The 17,198-nt window shown below is 35.5% G+C and overlaps 1 protein-coding gene across 5 annotated transcripts in view; it reads right to left on the bottom strand.

Annotated features, from left to right (window-relative positions):
- GRM8 (glutamate metabotropic receptor 8) overlaps window positions 1-17,198 on the bottom strand; it is a 310,552-nt gene that overhangs the window by 59,837 nt on the left and 233,517 nt on the right. For all 5 annotated transcript variants that reach the window (XM_072920891.1, XM_012568966.5, XM_072920901.1 and 2 more), the window contains one exon: window positions 4,883-5,019. In XM_072920891.1, coding sequence (XP_072776992.1) covers window positions 4,883-5,019 — 137 coding nt within the window. The remainder of the gene's footprint in view (window positions 1-4,882; window positions 5,020-17,198) is intronic.

The raw sequence follows: 17,198 nt of genomic DNA, 5'->3' as shown, positions 1-17,198 counted from the left end.
TTGCTTAGAACCCCATCCAGCCCAGCCCTGAGCAGCTCCAGGGAAACATGCAAGGTTTTTATCTGCTTTGGATTTTTCTTGAGGAGTACTATCATGTAAGTTGTTATCCACCTAAGCATTTTAACTGCATCAGCTAAATGTGTGATTTTAAAATCAGCAATAATTGTGTCTCCCTGAAGACTCAGCAGAAGATCAAAATCACTAGCTTGCAAGATCTACATTTATTTTTTCATACTGGGATCTGTAAAGACAGATTTTGATAGACCAAAACAATATATAAGCTTGAAATGCAATCTGAGATTGTTTCAAACTATATTTAAAAATGTGTTTTTTAAAAAAAGTCAAATATTAGATTTTAAAATTCTTTAACATTTCAACGTTCCTTTTTCCAACTCATATTTAGTTTTAAAAATAGAGCATTGTAAAATGCATTTAGAGCATTTTAAAAGAAATGTTCAGAGAAAAAAAGATATTCAGAAATGAACCTGAACAAACTGAATGGGTTTCTAAAGAAAGGTAGTCAGGAACTCATTATTAAAACTTCAGTTTGGGACTATTTCCATCTATTGCCACTGACAAAAGCCACCAGTCAACATCTCTGTCTAGCCCTTATAACAACACATGCAGTACAGAACAGAGTTTCTAACGGTGAATTAATTATTAATCATAAAAAGAACTTGATTCAAATTATAAGTGCAAGGAAAAGCAAGCTTGTTTCTAACAACTTTACTTGTACAGATATTACATGGTTGAGAGCTCAAATTTGCTAAACCCACACATTTGTAGAGAACTTTTACGTGTGACCTGGTATGCAAAATACTGTTGCAATATGAATAAAACATAGCTTTTGCAGAAACAGCTACCTTTGCCTGGATTTTTATTCATCATAAAAACCAGAATATTTTTTAAGACAGCATTTTAACTATCAGACTTCCCTGAAAATTAAGTTATCTTTTTCTACTGATAAAGAAAAGAAAATTATGAAAGTGAACAACAAAAAACATTGACAGTTAAAGTATCATGAATAAGCAGAAGTTCTAAGGCAATTATTTCTTCCTTTAAAATCATACCAAAAGTTTCAAAGTCCTGGTTGTTTCCAGTATATTAAGATCACTTAAAGTCAGGAAACCTTGGAGAGTAAAAGGACTTTACTAAAAGAGGAGTAAATTTACATGGTCAGAATCATCAATCAGGTTCTTTGAGATTATTTTTGGACATTTCTAAATATTTGCTTTCAGAGTTTTCTTGTATCTGTCAAAGACTTAGATACCTTTTTCAAACTCACGAATTATGCAAAAATTTAAATTTGGAAGATCGTTATTGTTTCTTAATTTAATTTATCTATTGTATCCGCATTGTCATGCATTTGTTTTGTAAGATTTACATGAGTACGACTGATCAGTAGTCATGAAGTGCCTGTATCTGGAAGCTAAAGTTGCTTTAGAGGAAATTTAAAAGGTCAGTTGGCCTAAAGGAGAGCATTAATGTTCCTGAAGTCTCCATGAAGAAACCAGCATCAGAGCTAGAAGGGTCTCAGCAGTGGTGAAGCCTGCTGAGAAAGAGCCCCTTAGGGAATGTGATACAGAGTCTTTATCCAGAGAGAGCCAGCACTTCCTGCCCAAAGGGAAAACCAGCACTGCAATGGGAAAGGAACGAGTCTGAAGCTTGACAAGGAGCCTGCAGAGTCAGTGTCTGGCTCTGAGGTGCCAGAGACATCAGCAGAGCAACCCTGAATTCCGAGGGTGGTGGCCAGAGACAGACTGGGGCTCGCTACCAGGTGAGAAGCCAAAGCCCAGACAACAAACCTGCAGCCAAAATATGATATAAATTAGCAAAGCGAATCTTAAGGAAAAGGAAAATTTAAAAGTAGGGGGAATGAGGAAATCAGAAACAGAAAGGGGAAACCTTTGGATTAAGTTATTTAGATGGAAGATATGTTCTAGTTTGTATTACATTAATTTTTCCAAGGTTGAACTGTGCTAAAAAACTGATACTTTCAAGATATATTATTCTGACAGGAAAAATGAACACATGAATAAAAACTGTAAATTTTCCGAAGCACAATACCAGCTGCATAGATTAACATAATCATAAACACATCAGAACTACATGTTACCACACAATTTGAGGAAGAAATATCTGTAAAAATCAGGGTAGAGGTATCTGCAGAGGATATCTAGCTTACAAATATTCACTAAAATCATAGTTACATGTGTCTTCATAAAAGTAAACTAGAAGAGAATGATACAGGGGGGAAAGTATTATATTTTAAAAGCATCTCCTTTAATGAGCAGCAGGGTAAAAATTGTTCTGCCATCTTAATACGGCTTCACTTTCAATAAATATAGATGTTTTCACAGAAACTAATGAAAACATCCACCGTGTTCCCTATGATTCATTGGCACTCAAAAGCACTTCCTAATTTGCAGTATGATGATCTGGAATATTGACAATCATTCAAAAAGCTTACTTGGTTTCAATATATTTTGTCTAGTGAGAGGAGGCAACAGCTTTGCCACAGTAGATCGTCATCTGTCATAACTGCCATCAACACCTGCTAAGAGTTTAGTGAATGTGCAGGATCCTGGCTGGTGTGAGCAGGGGCTCTGCAGCAGAGCAGGGGTGGTGGAGCAGAGCAGGACCCTAACACAAGGCTGGGAGCAGAAGCTTGCACTGCCGGGCACTGTGCCAGCCCACTCGTATGCTCACAACCCCACGTACTAGACAGAACTTGCCTGAGAGTCAGAAAAACCAGTTGCATCCAGCACATGAGATTATGGTGGTGAAAAAGGAGAGCCAAACAACATTCTAACACATCCTCAAGTAATGAGAGTTAATTAGGGCATCCTTAGATAAATCCATTCCTGTTAGATTTGTGGTCTGTGTGGTTAGCACGATGTGGTTTCGGTAGTATGAGTACCCATCAATCCAGTCATATTTCAGAGTTCCCCCCTGTATATATACATGAGGCAGAAATAATGGGACTGAAAAACTACAGGCTTAATGAAAAATTCAGAAGTCTAGGGGGAGATAGAAAAAGGCAGATCATAATTAAACTAAAATTAAAGCAAATTTTTCTGTATCTTTTTTGATATTACTATATAACTGTTATGTTAGTACTAGCATTTGTGCAAAATTTATCAGTTTTTGAGTTAATTTAATAAGCACTAACTTTTCAGAAAAATGTAGCAATTATCAAAATCTGTAATGTATTCCATAATAGTTATGATAAGGATCTAACTGTAGTGTTTTCTAGAAATTAATGTTTAATATTAAACTTGTTTAACCATTTTTTTCCTTTCATACCTTTCAACAGACAGATATCAGGTTAGTGAAAGGAAATAACACTGCCACACAATCTGCAACACGCGTCTTCTGTTAGTAGGATTTTCTTCTATTTGGGCAGAATAACTAAATAAATGAGTCCCTGACAAGTAGTTACAGATATTAAATTGTAGATATGCTAAAGCTAAACAGCTGTGAATGAAAATGGGGAGTCATCATATGTGCTATTGTCGATAGCACTCAGATAATTATTGCAAAATAGTCTGAACAGGAGAATAATTTGTAAATATTTACTACACTGTCTTTGTTACTCTTCATCAGGAACCTCTCACATGGAAAACCAGAGATATTTGAAACCTTCTTTTTGTTGTTTTATTGAATTCACTGCAAAAACTTGCTTTGGTGGATCTAGACATCAATTCACACTGCTGCCCTTCTCATCAGCCTTTAGCAAAACAACATTGGTATTTCACATTTGCAGAGGTACCCAAACAGCTAACACAACTCAAGTACATTACATATCTAATAAGGAAAGATATTAACTTAATTTTTCTTCTTTTCTCTTTGCACAAAGACGTCTTCTTCCAGAAGGAAGTACTTTGGACCCAAAAATTTCTCAAATTAAACCTTGATGCCTGTCATACAAATCTACGTAATATATCCTCTGAATTTTGTTAGGATGGCAATTTTCGTCCCAAATATAATTCCATGCACAAGTGGAACTTAACTATCCCAAAACTTGCAAAACACATTAAGACAACAATTAAAAACACTATCTGAAGATGGGTAAATTGTGGGGTTTTTATTCCTTTTGCTATGAAGTAATAAGAAACAATACAAATCCTAGTTATTATTGTAAAAAAACACTAAAGTCTCCCTTTATATTCAAGGCATATTTTTATTGCAGTAGTTCATCATCCCAATGTTTTAACTAAATCAGAATTGGATAGAATTCAAACTTGTCTTTTATGAGATACATTTTCATCCTCTTATATTATTTGAAATACCTGGGCAATTTAACTGTCCCCATCATTTTGTCTGATGCCTTTTTTTAAAAGAAGAGTTATTATTTCCTTGCGTAACTTATTAATCTCTCTGAGGAACAACAGATATAAAATTATTCAAAAATATCTTCTGAAGGAGTTGATAACTACATGACCCATCTGACTTGAAAATAAAGGATTTGATTCAGGCTATTGTGCAATCTTTTACTGTCTTCTCAAGAACAGAGGGGAAGTGCTTTGTTCTGCCAGCTGACAGAGAATAAGTAATATTTTATAAGTGTTTAAAATAATTTAATTAACGCTCCATCAGATCAACGGTCCTGCTCAACTTGGGCCTCATCTGCAAACTTACTGGGGGTGCACATGACCACCTCGTCCACATCATTGATAAAGACATTAAACAGGACTGGCCCCAGTACTGACTCCAGGAGAGCACCACTTGTGACCAGGTGCTACCTGGACTAACTCCATTCACTGTCATCTCAGGATGCCTTGGCCCTCCAGCCAGTTTTTTACTCAGTGAACAGTGTGCCCATCCAAGCCATGAGCAGAGAGTTTCAGCAGGACAATACAAAGGGAAACAGTGTACTTACATTTAGATGAAGTTGATTACTCCACTGACCAATTACTTTATATTCTGTACTCTTGTTGGTGATTTGATACTGAAAAATATCATAGCGTCCAGGAGCATCTCCATTTTCATTGAAAACAACAGGTGTTCCAGCACTCCCTGAAAAAAAATATTAAAAGCAATAAATACCCTTAAAGAAATTTTAAAAATATACATTAAAGAAAAAATACTAATTATAAATTGAACAGGTTCTTCATATTGCAAATATAGTATATAATAAATTCAAAAACCTCCCCAAAACAAAATGTATTTTATTATCATCCTCACAAAATCTACGGTATGATTCTATGAAAAATAATTTTAAAATATAATCCTTTGCTGTCTTTTTCTCTGATTGTTTGGTTGAGGGTATTATGTGCGTGTATTATAGAACATTAGGCAATTCTAGGATAAAACAGAAACTAAGACATTTCTTTTGACATGAAGAAAGACATAATTTCACTTTAGGACGTGTATACTTGGCAGTAGGCAAAAAATAGCAATCTTGTGATGAACTACATTAAAAATTTCCCAGTTAAGTACAAAAATATTGTTAATATCCTCAACTTAGGAGTCAATACTCATAAAAGATCTTGAGATGCAAATGTTTAAATTGTGTCACAGTATGTTGTTTCTAACACTGACCACCTATGAAAAACTACTTTATCAAAATAAATTAAGTACATCGGCTGTGCTTGTTGCTCTCTCCTCTTTACATGACACTGCCTGACAGAAAAGGCCATTGCTGAAGCTGTCAAAAGTTATAAATTGACACTGTTCTTATTTGATCAACAAAATGTTCAAAGATTGAAAACTACACATCTACCTTGGCAGCCAGACCAGCCAAATTAGAACATATTTTGATGGATTCCTTCAAGGTGACATCAAGGACCTGCACTACTGCAGAGACTTTTCAAAAGCTACACACCTTCCCCAGATTTTTGTATATAGGTGAATCATATTTATAGTTTAGGTCCATTGAAGAAAAATTCAAGTATACTAATGTTCTATTTCAGTGACTGTTGAAATTTATCTTTACTGGGGGAAAACCCAAACCACCAGAAAATGCCCCCACAATATTTGCATGGTTTTCCATGTAAACACCCAAGACAAGAATAGCCAGTTCGTAGTAAATTCCTATACTATAACACATGTTAATATATCACCTAAAGGCACTAAGTCCACTGTGAGTGATTTCCAGAGAATAAAAAAAAAAACTCCTCAAAATTCTGGGTACCTATCAAGAAGAAGTAAGCTAGTAGAAGTAGGAGCAGTATACACACTCCAAGATTTCAACATCAATTCTTCTTATATGTCTGTCTGTCTCTCTCCCATAAAGTATTTTGTTCTCTAAAGCATTTTGTTTTGTATAACAGCTTTCATATAAAATTGATACCCAGTGAAATAAGCAGTGTTTTGAGAGTGACAAGTGGCACATTAAATACTGTGCCAATTTCATAGTTCTGCCAGAAAAATTCTGTCTGCAAAAATTGGATGTGAGCAATCATGGAAGAAGAGTATCAAAAATTATGTGTGGTAAAGACTTAAGACCCCATGAAGACAGAAGAGACTCTACAGAAAATTTTGGAAAGGTCTTCATGCTTTGCTCCTAATTATTTTGACAGAATGAAGGGCAAGAAAAATCCCAGTCTACAATCTATCAAGCAATAAAATTATTCTTCACTGGTCACACAGCAGGTTGATGCAATAAATTTCTTCCACCCAACAAACACATCCTCAGCTGTTGTTAGTACATAGTTATGGAGGTAACCTTCAAAACATTACTGTATAGGAACAATAGAATTCCTCTTTCCACTCAGCAGCATTTGAAGACCTCATGGAAAAACAGACATTATTATGAACAGATAGGAAATGTTGTTGGTATATGTTAAGACCAGAACTTAAAACATTATTATGCTCAGCAACGGGAGTATGAGCTTATAATATATGGCTGGCTTTAGAAATATCTTCTGGTGGTTTTTGTTGCCATAAAGTTAAGTTTTTCATAGTAGGTTAATCTGGCCTCTGATTTGGATTTGTGCTAAAAATTATTGACAACACAGGGATGTTTTAGCTATTTCTGAGCAGCATTTACATAGAGTCAAGGTGTTCTGTGCTTTTCATCCCACTCCACCATTGGGGAGGCTGGGGATGCACAAGGAGTTGGGAGGGGACCAATCAGTACAGCTGACCGCAACTGAATCAAGGGATATTCTCTACCATAAAACATCATGTTCAGTATGTAAACCTGGAGGAGAAGAAGGAAGAAGGGGACATCTGGGGAGATGGCATTAAATCACTTACTGGAGAGGACTAAACACCTGCCTGCCCATAGCATGTGGTGAATTAAGTCACTTTGTTTTGCTTATGTGTGCAGCTTTTGCTTCAGTTATTAAACTGTCTTTATCTCAACCCACCTGTTTTCTCAGTTTTACCCTTCCAGCTCTCTCCCCAGTCCAGCTGGTGGGGGAGGGAGCAAGTCTGTGTGATGCTCAGCTGCAGGGGTTAATCCACAATACACATACAAAGTGACTGATTAGTCCAAACCAGATCTTTCTTTTTTTGGATGTAGTGCTCTTCTCAGCTAGAGCGCAACAGCATCTCATCCTGAGCACCACAATCAACAAGGATATAGCAACTTGCTAAACTCAGCAGCCTCACCAAGTCCAGCAACATTTTTCCCATGTGGCAAAAGTCAAACCTATGTCAAGTTAATAAAATCAGGCTTGCTAAAAGCTAGAATAAGTCACAGAAGATTTACACTCCCTAACACTGAGAAAAAAACACTATCCCTTTGTTAAACAGAGGATTTTAGAAAGTGCAGTAACAGTCACAGTGCCTGCTCTAGACTATATTTGATTGTGTTTTAGCAATGCTGCCATAACTTGTATATTCTGTTAACAAGGAGACTATTGCTTTAATCCATGTCCTATTTATATTCATATTCCATTGTGGAATGAAACATTTAATGAAATATAACTTGGATATATGCATGACTGGATTGTGCTAATAAACCATTAGTTGCATAACCAGGAAAGCAAAGTTAAAGGCAGTTGAAGAAAAATTGTGGATTTGACCGGTGGCTCCCAAAACAATGAATGCAAGATGGTAGCAGAAGTCTTGAAAGTGTAAGGGCAGAATGAAAGTGTAAGACAAACTAGATGCCTCAAGGCTATAAACAAACTACCAAGGGTTAATTAATATTCTTAAAAATGTTAATCTCATCCGAAGAAAAATATACTCTGGTGAATGATCTGAATAAAAAGTGCATCTGAGAATGGATAGTCCTCAAATTGAAAAGGTTTTCTAAGAAAATATACTTTGTTGGATAGTCCATTGAATAATAGCGCATACTTCTGTGGAAAAAATGGTTAACACTGTAGCGAGAGCAGATAATAAACCATGTGCAGAAACACTGTAGCTGACCATAACAACTAATCTCATGTGAGGAGGCAAACTTGGATTCAGTATATGCACTTGAACAAATGCCATGGAAGTATAAAAGTGTCTCTTTTTCTGACAACCAGCTATACAGAACTGAGCACTCATGGTATTTCGTAGTGCCACATATATTCTATCTTTACCATTGCAGGGAATTGCATTGTAGTTCAAGTTTAAGACAATTTAAATGCTCCTCTTATTGAACATTGAGGTCTGCCTGCAAAACCTAAATTTAACACACTATAGAGAGAAAGTAACACAGAATACAACAAAGACCTGAGGTAGTGAGCCAGGACTACATAAATTCCAGCTTAGATAAAAAGTACTTTGGGCAACTATAACAAACAGTTCTTGAGTAAGGTATTTATACTAGAGAACGAACTTGACTGGCTTCATTTGGGAATCACATTCAGTGGAAACTATCATAGGAAAAATGCTACTTTTGCTCAAGATAAATGTTCCTATAAAGCTAGTGTAGACCACCATAAAGAATAGAGAAAGCAGGCTACTTTTTTACAAATAATTCCACTGATTTAAGTTTTAAAAATATTTTAAAAGCAATTATTTAATAAAATAGCTAAAGAGAAATGAGAGAACTATGTCTTTGAGCCTTTTTATATTTTATTCTATATGTGGTTATGTTGTCCTGTGTAATTTTAACTCATGAATGGCTCAGGTAACTGTATTCAATCTGTCACCATTTTAACTAAATTTTTAATTTATTCTGGATGTCTAGAACAAAAGTACCTGGTAGAATTTCCAGACTACATAGTAAGATTAACTAACTATGGAAAATCATGTGTGAGCTTTTACATTCTTCATCTTCATTTTCATACCAATCTTTTTTTTAATATAAAGACATAGTTACTGCCTAATTTTGAACTAAGTGACTAACTTTTACTTAACTAACTAACTTTTGCTGAGCAAAGGACTTATTTACAATTTTTAGGTATAAAGTAATACTCTGGTATTTAAAGAAATTCTCCCTCCTCCTTCCCCGTTTGCAGCAATCAGCATTAAACAAAGCTGGATCTTAAACTAGCACCTCCGCTAGACACTTCAGAATGTTTCTGTGACCTCAGATGTTTATGAGCCTTTCAAAATGAAGGTTAAAATTGCCAGAGAAGTTATTTAAAGAAGAAAAAATGGTAACATGTATGAGGTTTTTAAATTTGATTCAAAGCTGTGATGGGCCCTTTTGAATTTTCAATGCCTTACATAGATATCAAGGAGGACCCTTTCTGATAAGCAGCTGTTGTAGTACAGGTCCTTTGTGCACTAGACTTGAAAATTTACATTCTTCTGAAGAAATCCTTAAACATTTATCTTGATATTCTTGAGATGCTGCTCAGCAGCTAACTAATCCTTCATGTGCCTATATTGTCAAATTACATTTCACATATTTCTAAAATATCTCCTCTTGTATTGCAGACTGCAATATTAGATCCCTGTGAGGTTACAGTGTGCACTTGGCCAATGCCTTCCAGTGAAATTCTCTTTACATTTCATGAAGTGGAAAAGAAGTGGATTTACTTGTAAACCACAAGTTCATGTGTAGTACTGGCCAAGTGCATATAAAAATGATTAATATATAAAAGTTCTTAAATTAGGAACAGCACTGAACTTTATTTTAAAAATATATTTTAAATTAAATCAACACATTTGGATTCTTCTTATAGGAAAATCTTTTTTTTTTTTTTTTTATTATGAGGCCCTGTTACTTCAGTACATTGACAGAAGTGTAGAAAAATGGTTGTGCTGATAAGTCCCACAACTGCCATTTACAAAATATTCTAACTCTAGTGGAGCAGATTTCATTATAAAGCATGATGCCAGATACAAATATTTTATTTCTGAAATCATATGTCTATGGATTTATATTAATTTCTTGAGTTTTATTTGAAATTAAAATTACCTAATCTAAGTCTTCATTCTTTGAGCTGTTCTACATAAACTACTTTATCTGCTATGAATCTTAAGAACTAAGCCTGGATTCAATGGTAGGCTTAGGAGAATGGAAGTCAAGCAGTTATGTAGTGCACAGTAATACAATTAACTATTGTGTATCAAAACTTCAGAATATACCATCTCTTAGCATTCAGCTTTATGGAAAGACTCCTCAGATTTGTAGGATCAACTCTTATTTCATTAATTCATGCAAATAATTTCAGGTACTAGAGTTAAGGGTTCAGTATTTTTTTAATTATAATTTCATTCTAAGTAGGTTTTAAAAGGAAAAAGTACTACAGAGATGTACATGAATTAAATTGTTCTCAGGAAAGTAAAAAGAGGGAGAATAACCATTTGAACTTTCAGTACCAAAAGTTCCCAGAGAAGAAAAATGCATAAAGAAAAATTAAGCAAGATGTTAGTCAATGAGACAAATTAAATAGAAGGTTGAAATTGAATAAATGGAAAGAGTACAGGCTGTTATAACATTTAATAGAAAAAAAAAAAACACAGAAAATTATAAACAACTAATCAGAACTAGCAGAAGTTAATTTGTGAATGTTAGGCTGTCAGAGAAAGAATATACAGTGTACCAAACTATGTGAGGTTTGTAACAAATAAAGCTGCTATCTGCTCAATCTCCACACAGCAGACATTTTAAAACAATGAGAAAACATGGTTACTAAAATATAAAATAATGATTGTCTTCCACATATTCAAAATCTGAAAAGACGTCTTTTTGTGCTTACCCTACATATTTCAGTTCAAGACTAGGACAATAAAACAAGTTTTCATCCATTTTCATTAAATACAGACCTTTACTGACATTTTAAATATCCTAAGATACTGGATACATCCACACAGATATGCAGAATATGCCTATGACAGAGAATCTGTGCCTTTCTGAGGCAGCAGCTGGAGGCCAGATGGATACCCTGGGGTATCTTAAATGGCATTTGATGCCCATGTTTAGGCAATTTATCTTACTTACCACAGGGCAAATTCTGGCTGTTCATTTATGAAATCACAAAATAGAATGAAAGAGAAACTAGGAGTGCTACAAGAAATGAATTCTATACATATTTAGGGTATATGTAATACAAATTATGGTGGTACCCTTTTACAAGGCTTATAGAGAAAGTAAACAATTTCGCATTGAAATAAACTGATATAAATTAATTCCAGGTCAGGCAGCACAACTTTACATTTTTGAAGCTGATGGATGAGAACTTAAGCTGTGATTTTGCACAGGAGCATATAATTTATTTGATGTTTTGACCTCAGCATAGTGAAAAAATTAAAATTGTGCATTTCTGTGAAAGGAACAGTTCTTTCCACTCTTGTATAACATCAGCCAGGGCAAGTACCTTAAGCTCATAGTATTTAAAATAACAAATAACAAGTAGAGCTTTTTTCCTTACAGAATCCATTAGAGCTTCTTCCCACATCAAGCACAGAGATATGCATCATAAAACCTACCCTGAAATGAATAAAATTCAGTGATGAGACTGAACTCTAGCTATCAACAGTATAGACATAGTAAAAAGCAATTTGCCCCATCATTAACTAGTTGGTGTAACAGTGGATTTTAAAAGTAGTGATCTAAATGCAAACTCTGGTTCATACAGTCCTTCAGCTACAACTTCAAGTATATACAGGAGGAAAATTAATCTACATTTTCCTTGTTCCCTACTTTTCTCCCCCAGAATCTGCTATTGGCCACTCTCAGCAAATACACTACAGTGGTGACATTTTTGTCCTTACTCTTTAACAAATAAGTCAACCCAGAATATAAAAACACAGAACTCTAGCTCCTCTCCTTACAGCACCTTGAGTCTACTATCAGATGATATGTATACTGCAATATGACTGTATCACAGATTAAACTTTGAATTTTGCCAGATAAAGAATTAAAATTGGTAGACACCAGTCCGTCACCTGCTATGGTGACACAGAATTGAGAAGGCAGTTTTGTGTCTCCCATTCTCTGTTCAACAAGGCTATGCCTTGACCTCTCCTCCCAGTGGTGGGACAATGCTGTGTGAGTGACCTTCCCTACTCCACTGCTAGCAGGGAGGGGTAGGAGATGTAGCTGAGCTACCTCAGAGGTATGTGCTACAGCAAGGCAGGAATTATCACTGTGGCCTTGTCAGAAGCATACATCAATCCTAGGAAAAGAATGTGATGAATGAGGCTCCGATGGGGAGGGAGCTACTGGAGAACAAAACTGAGACCCTTTGAACCTCCCCTGCCACCTTAGCTTTGTTCCTTTCACCTCTGGAAAAGAGACAGCTCTGTCCACACATGGGAGGGGGTTTTGAGGAGAAGAGAGGAGGGAGAGAGTGAAACAAAAATCTTGCTGTTCTCTACATGTAGCCAAAAAGCTCAGTACTACCAGCATATTTGAAAGAATAAAGCTTCTTTTTATTCTGTACTCAAAAAATCCATAGGGACAGGTTTCATCTTAAAATCTACAGCATATATTGTGAGCCAGAGAAGATTGATTCAGTTCTACAGCTGAAGAATCCAGCAAGTCAAAAAAGCCAACAGGCTCAGGGAACGGATATTGTATGCAATGGCAACAGACCACTCAATCCCCTAAAGATCAAGACACAGTATAAAATTCAGCTGAGAGATAAATACTACTCAAGTAACATACTAAAATAGTAGCAGGGTGATATGACATTAGTACAAGCTAACAGCTTGTACTGAAAGAGAAAGTTATAAGAGGGTAGTTAGGTTTCCAATATAAAAATGTGTGAATAGATGCATAAAGTTCTGTTTGCACAGTATTATATACTGGATTGTATCAAATACTCTTTGGTGGAAAATGGTGATTGTAGTGTTATCAAGTATATGTGCATATTTTAGTTTTAAATGTTGCAGTTGGGCATTCTTTCTTTTTAAATATATTTTGCAGCACAAGTAGTAGCAAGCACATTTCTTGTAATTCCTCTGAGACGAGTTCATGGTTATGATTTTCCACACCAAAAAAAAAAGAAAAAAAAAAAGTAGCTGACACATATGCTGGGACATAAGTGGGAGTGAAAGTGTGAGGAGTCTTTTCCACAAATACAACCACAAGTAATTTTTTAGTATTATCAAAATGAATACACTTTAAGTAGACATGAATTTCTCTATTAAATCAGGATCACCTGCCGATCCCAGCAACACAACCATGTTATGGGAACATTCCCAGACTAAAAGTGTTTTCATACCATTTATTTATTTTGTCATGATTCTTCTGGCAAAAAATAAAAAACTTCTTTCAAGACGCTGTAGCTATATAAAGTGATTCAAAGAGATCAGAAGAGACTGAGGACCTTCAGGAGTGTCCAAGATGTTCTGCAACTTTTTTTACCTAAAACTCTAATTATCTAGGAAGCACAGAATAATTGTCTCCTGACCATAAGTCATCAGTCTATCTCCATGTATACAAGGACTCACAAAGACATATTTGAGAACTACATGGCATGGGTGCACCCTGCCTGTATCTGTCTTCACCACTAACTATTGTGAGGTACCAGGGATCCTATTTTTCTGACTTGTTCCATTTTTCCTGCTGTGTGGCACTGCTTGGTTAGGGTTTTGTCCCCTCTTCCTTTTATTTTTTTGGGTGGTGGGGCAAGATTATTGTTTTGATTTTGTTGTTTAGGATGGTTTTTGTTGGTTTTGTTTTACTAGTCCCAGAAAGATTTACTTATTTCAGCACTGCTGATCACAGTCATATTTTTTTGTCAGGTTTCAGGTAAAAGCCTTTCAAGCTGACAATTGACAGAGTATCTTTCAGATGATACCAGACTTTTCTCATTAGCTTGCACGTACTGAATGTGAGAAGGCAGAGATGAGTTACAGCTGTCCTCTTCAGAATCCAGTCTGAGCATTTTACTTCATGCCAGGATGAAAACATGCCAAGCAGGAGTCAAAGGACACTACAATAAAGTGTTTCAGATAAGGAAACAACTTAGTTATTACTAGTAACTCACAAGTACCTGTACAGTCTCAGAAAGAAAGATTTCTTCCCTATCCACTCCAGAAGAATCCCTCTGCTATGGAACCACGTGAGAGAAGGGAAATGTGGAGCTCAGTGAAAGTTGTGCCCAAAAGGTAGTGGGGTTCATACAAGGAAAATTATCAAAGAAAGCCACACACTACTGCAGGAATCAATGCAGAATGTGATGTGCAGGAACTAGTTAAGCTGCAAGGGCTGTCTGCAGAAAAAATGGGTATCTGAAGAGCCATTTGTATTTCCAGGTGCTTTTGGACAAATGTTTTTAGAATTTGACCAGCCTCTCAAGCAGCCTCTATATTAATAGGTTTCTGAGGCTAGTGAAAAGCAAATAAAAGTTCTTTGCCTCAGGTAGTAGCTGCCTGGGAAGTGAGGCAGCATCCTGGTGAGTAAAGATAACCATCCTTGGAGTAATTGTAAAAATGTCACCAAAATGGGAAATGGTCCAGATAATGGGCTTCATCCCAATACAAGGATTGCTCTGTCAACTCCAAGAGAGCATTTAGTTGTGATTTTGCTCCTCTGTCTCCAGGCTCTTGAAGTCCTAGACCATGGCCATATTTCTCAGATATCATTACTGACATCTTAGTATCTCTGTTATTTCTTTTCTAAGCCTTCATTATTTTTCAAGATATGATATATTGCTAGAATAAAAGTGAACAGAAAACAAGCAAACAAAATCAGTGTCACATAACCATAGCTGAAATAATTGATTGCAGAGAGAATGAAGGAACTAAACAATTTCCTATTTAAGGCTTATATGCAATGTATATAGCTTACAAAAAAAATCTAACACCCAAAGTACAAACTCACAGCCAAAAGCAATTAGCTATAAGAATGTTCTGAAAGCAAATAAATAACTTAAGATTTCTCAAAGAAGACACATCTGCATCCTTAACATTGTCTCATTGGGATTGTCATTATGTAACAGACATTAGTCCATTAACATTTAGTTAGCAGACACCTGAAACATAAATGCCATTTTCTTCTCTGTCTAACCAAGCAGCTTATTATGACCAATATACTCTCAGTCACCCATGAGGATAGTTCATCTTGCTGAACAAGATCCTATTTGACATCGAGCCAAGCTATTACCTGTTTTTTTCCTGGAGTGCAATCAGCTGTATGTTAATTAAAATAATTAAACAGGTTAAAAATATATCAGGGTATTTCCTAATATTGATTTCCATCACTTGTCAGGGATGAAACCCAACCTTCCTTCCAGTGCTTTAGCTGGGGCTTAAACTCTGACATTTAGTGAGGACAACTCCGCGAAGAGGAACTGTTAAATATCCATAAACCATTTTGTAGCTCAATTTCTTTTGTGCGGTCTACATCAAAAATGAACTAAGTCACACAACTGTACACACATATGCACACACAGAGCTGCAGGCCACGCTTCAATTACCACAAAGTTTTGGAGAGAGGCATCAAGAAGAAACATCACTCTTGAAATCACTGCTTTGAATTTTCCAAAGTATCCAAGGTAATGTTATTTTAGCCTTACGACTTTGTCATGTCTTATTCTCTGATGTTTGTAGAATGCAAAATCATCTAATACAATTCACAACAAATGTTACGTTATTCATTAAAGTATTACCTTGTGCCAGAAGGAGGGAAAGACTACAAAGCAGTTCCTGAGAAGCCTGATGTGCAAGTAAAAAATGCTTGAAATTCCTGAGTACTTCAAGTCTGCACAGCAATAATTAATATACTGCAATCAAAGGATAAGTAATTTATAATATTATGCTGTCTTGTTTCTTTGTAATTACAACAACCATTAGTGGGCAACTGATGTCCACTGAAAACTTATTCTGTTGCCATGGTTATTTTAAGGCAATTGTAAAGATACTAATCTCCAAAGACATAAAGCTATATTACTGCTATAAAACATTTAAGAAGTCGTTTTAGTTTACAATGTTTGACAATCGGTTTATGGGTCACAATTTTACTGAAAAACTGACTTAAATTTGGAAGTAATTTAAAACACCTATAACCTATATACCCACTCCCATGCTTCCCACTTTTTAAAGACCCTACTTTACAGACTATCTGGGAGGTCAGTCAATGGAATATTTCAGTATTAAATTTTCAGAAACTTATATACCAATGTCTTTACTAATTTTTATACCTTTATGGTTGTTGTGAAGGAGTATAACTGGACTTTTTTCACTAACTCTTTCCTAGGATAGAAGGTTAAATGAATGGATTGTATTTGAAGCTGTTGATATCTGGGGCAGTAATTTACTTTTATTGAAGATAAATGGGGACAATTTTTTAACAGGAAAACAAGTCTGTATTAGAAGAACGATATATTCGCTGAACAGTTGATCTCTCCATTCAAGGAAATGGGTGATCAGTGTTTTTCAGTGAGATATTTTTTAAAGGTACTGTTCTGTATTAATATTAGGGAACACAGGCCATATTGTTAATGCAGTAAGGCTTGAGGTTGCACATCTCAATCTCATCTACTGGTATGAGAAATTCACATTCCAAAAACTATCAGTAAAAATAACTATTAGTAGAATAATAACTGTCAGTAGAAATAATCACATTTTTAGTATTAGTGAAATTTTACAGCTAATCTCAAAAAACTTCACTTTGGATCTCAGATACTAAATTCATTTAAGGAGAGATAATCTTTTTTAGCTTGCTTGTAAAAATTCTGAGTCCTCAGGACCATGGAGAAAAGCTTTCTTTTGCAGCCAAACTCCTAGTCAAAAAAACCCAGATGGTGCAAAAGAAGTTCTCCAAAAGTATTTTTAATCTTAAATTTTAAAGGTTTCTTTGGGGGCCTTGCTCAAGACATCTGAGCTCATGGTATTGGAACACTTAGTTATAGTAAGTGATACGATGAAAAATTAGACATCCTTTAAATCTTGGCATTATCTTCCCTGTA

The sequence above is a fragment of the Taeniopygia guttata genome, chromosome 1A, assembly GCF_048771995.1.
Source record: "Taeniopygia guttata chromosome 1A, bTaeGut7.mat, whole genome shotgun sequence".
Taxonomy (NCBI): Eukaryota; Metazoa; Chordata; class Aves; order Passeriformes; family Estrildidae; genus Taeniopygia; species Taeniopygia guttata.
Note: the sequence above shows the minus strand (reverse complement) of the source record. Positions and strands in the feature narration are given on the sequence as shown.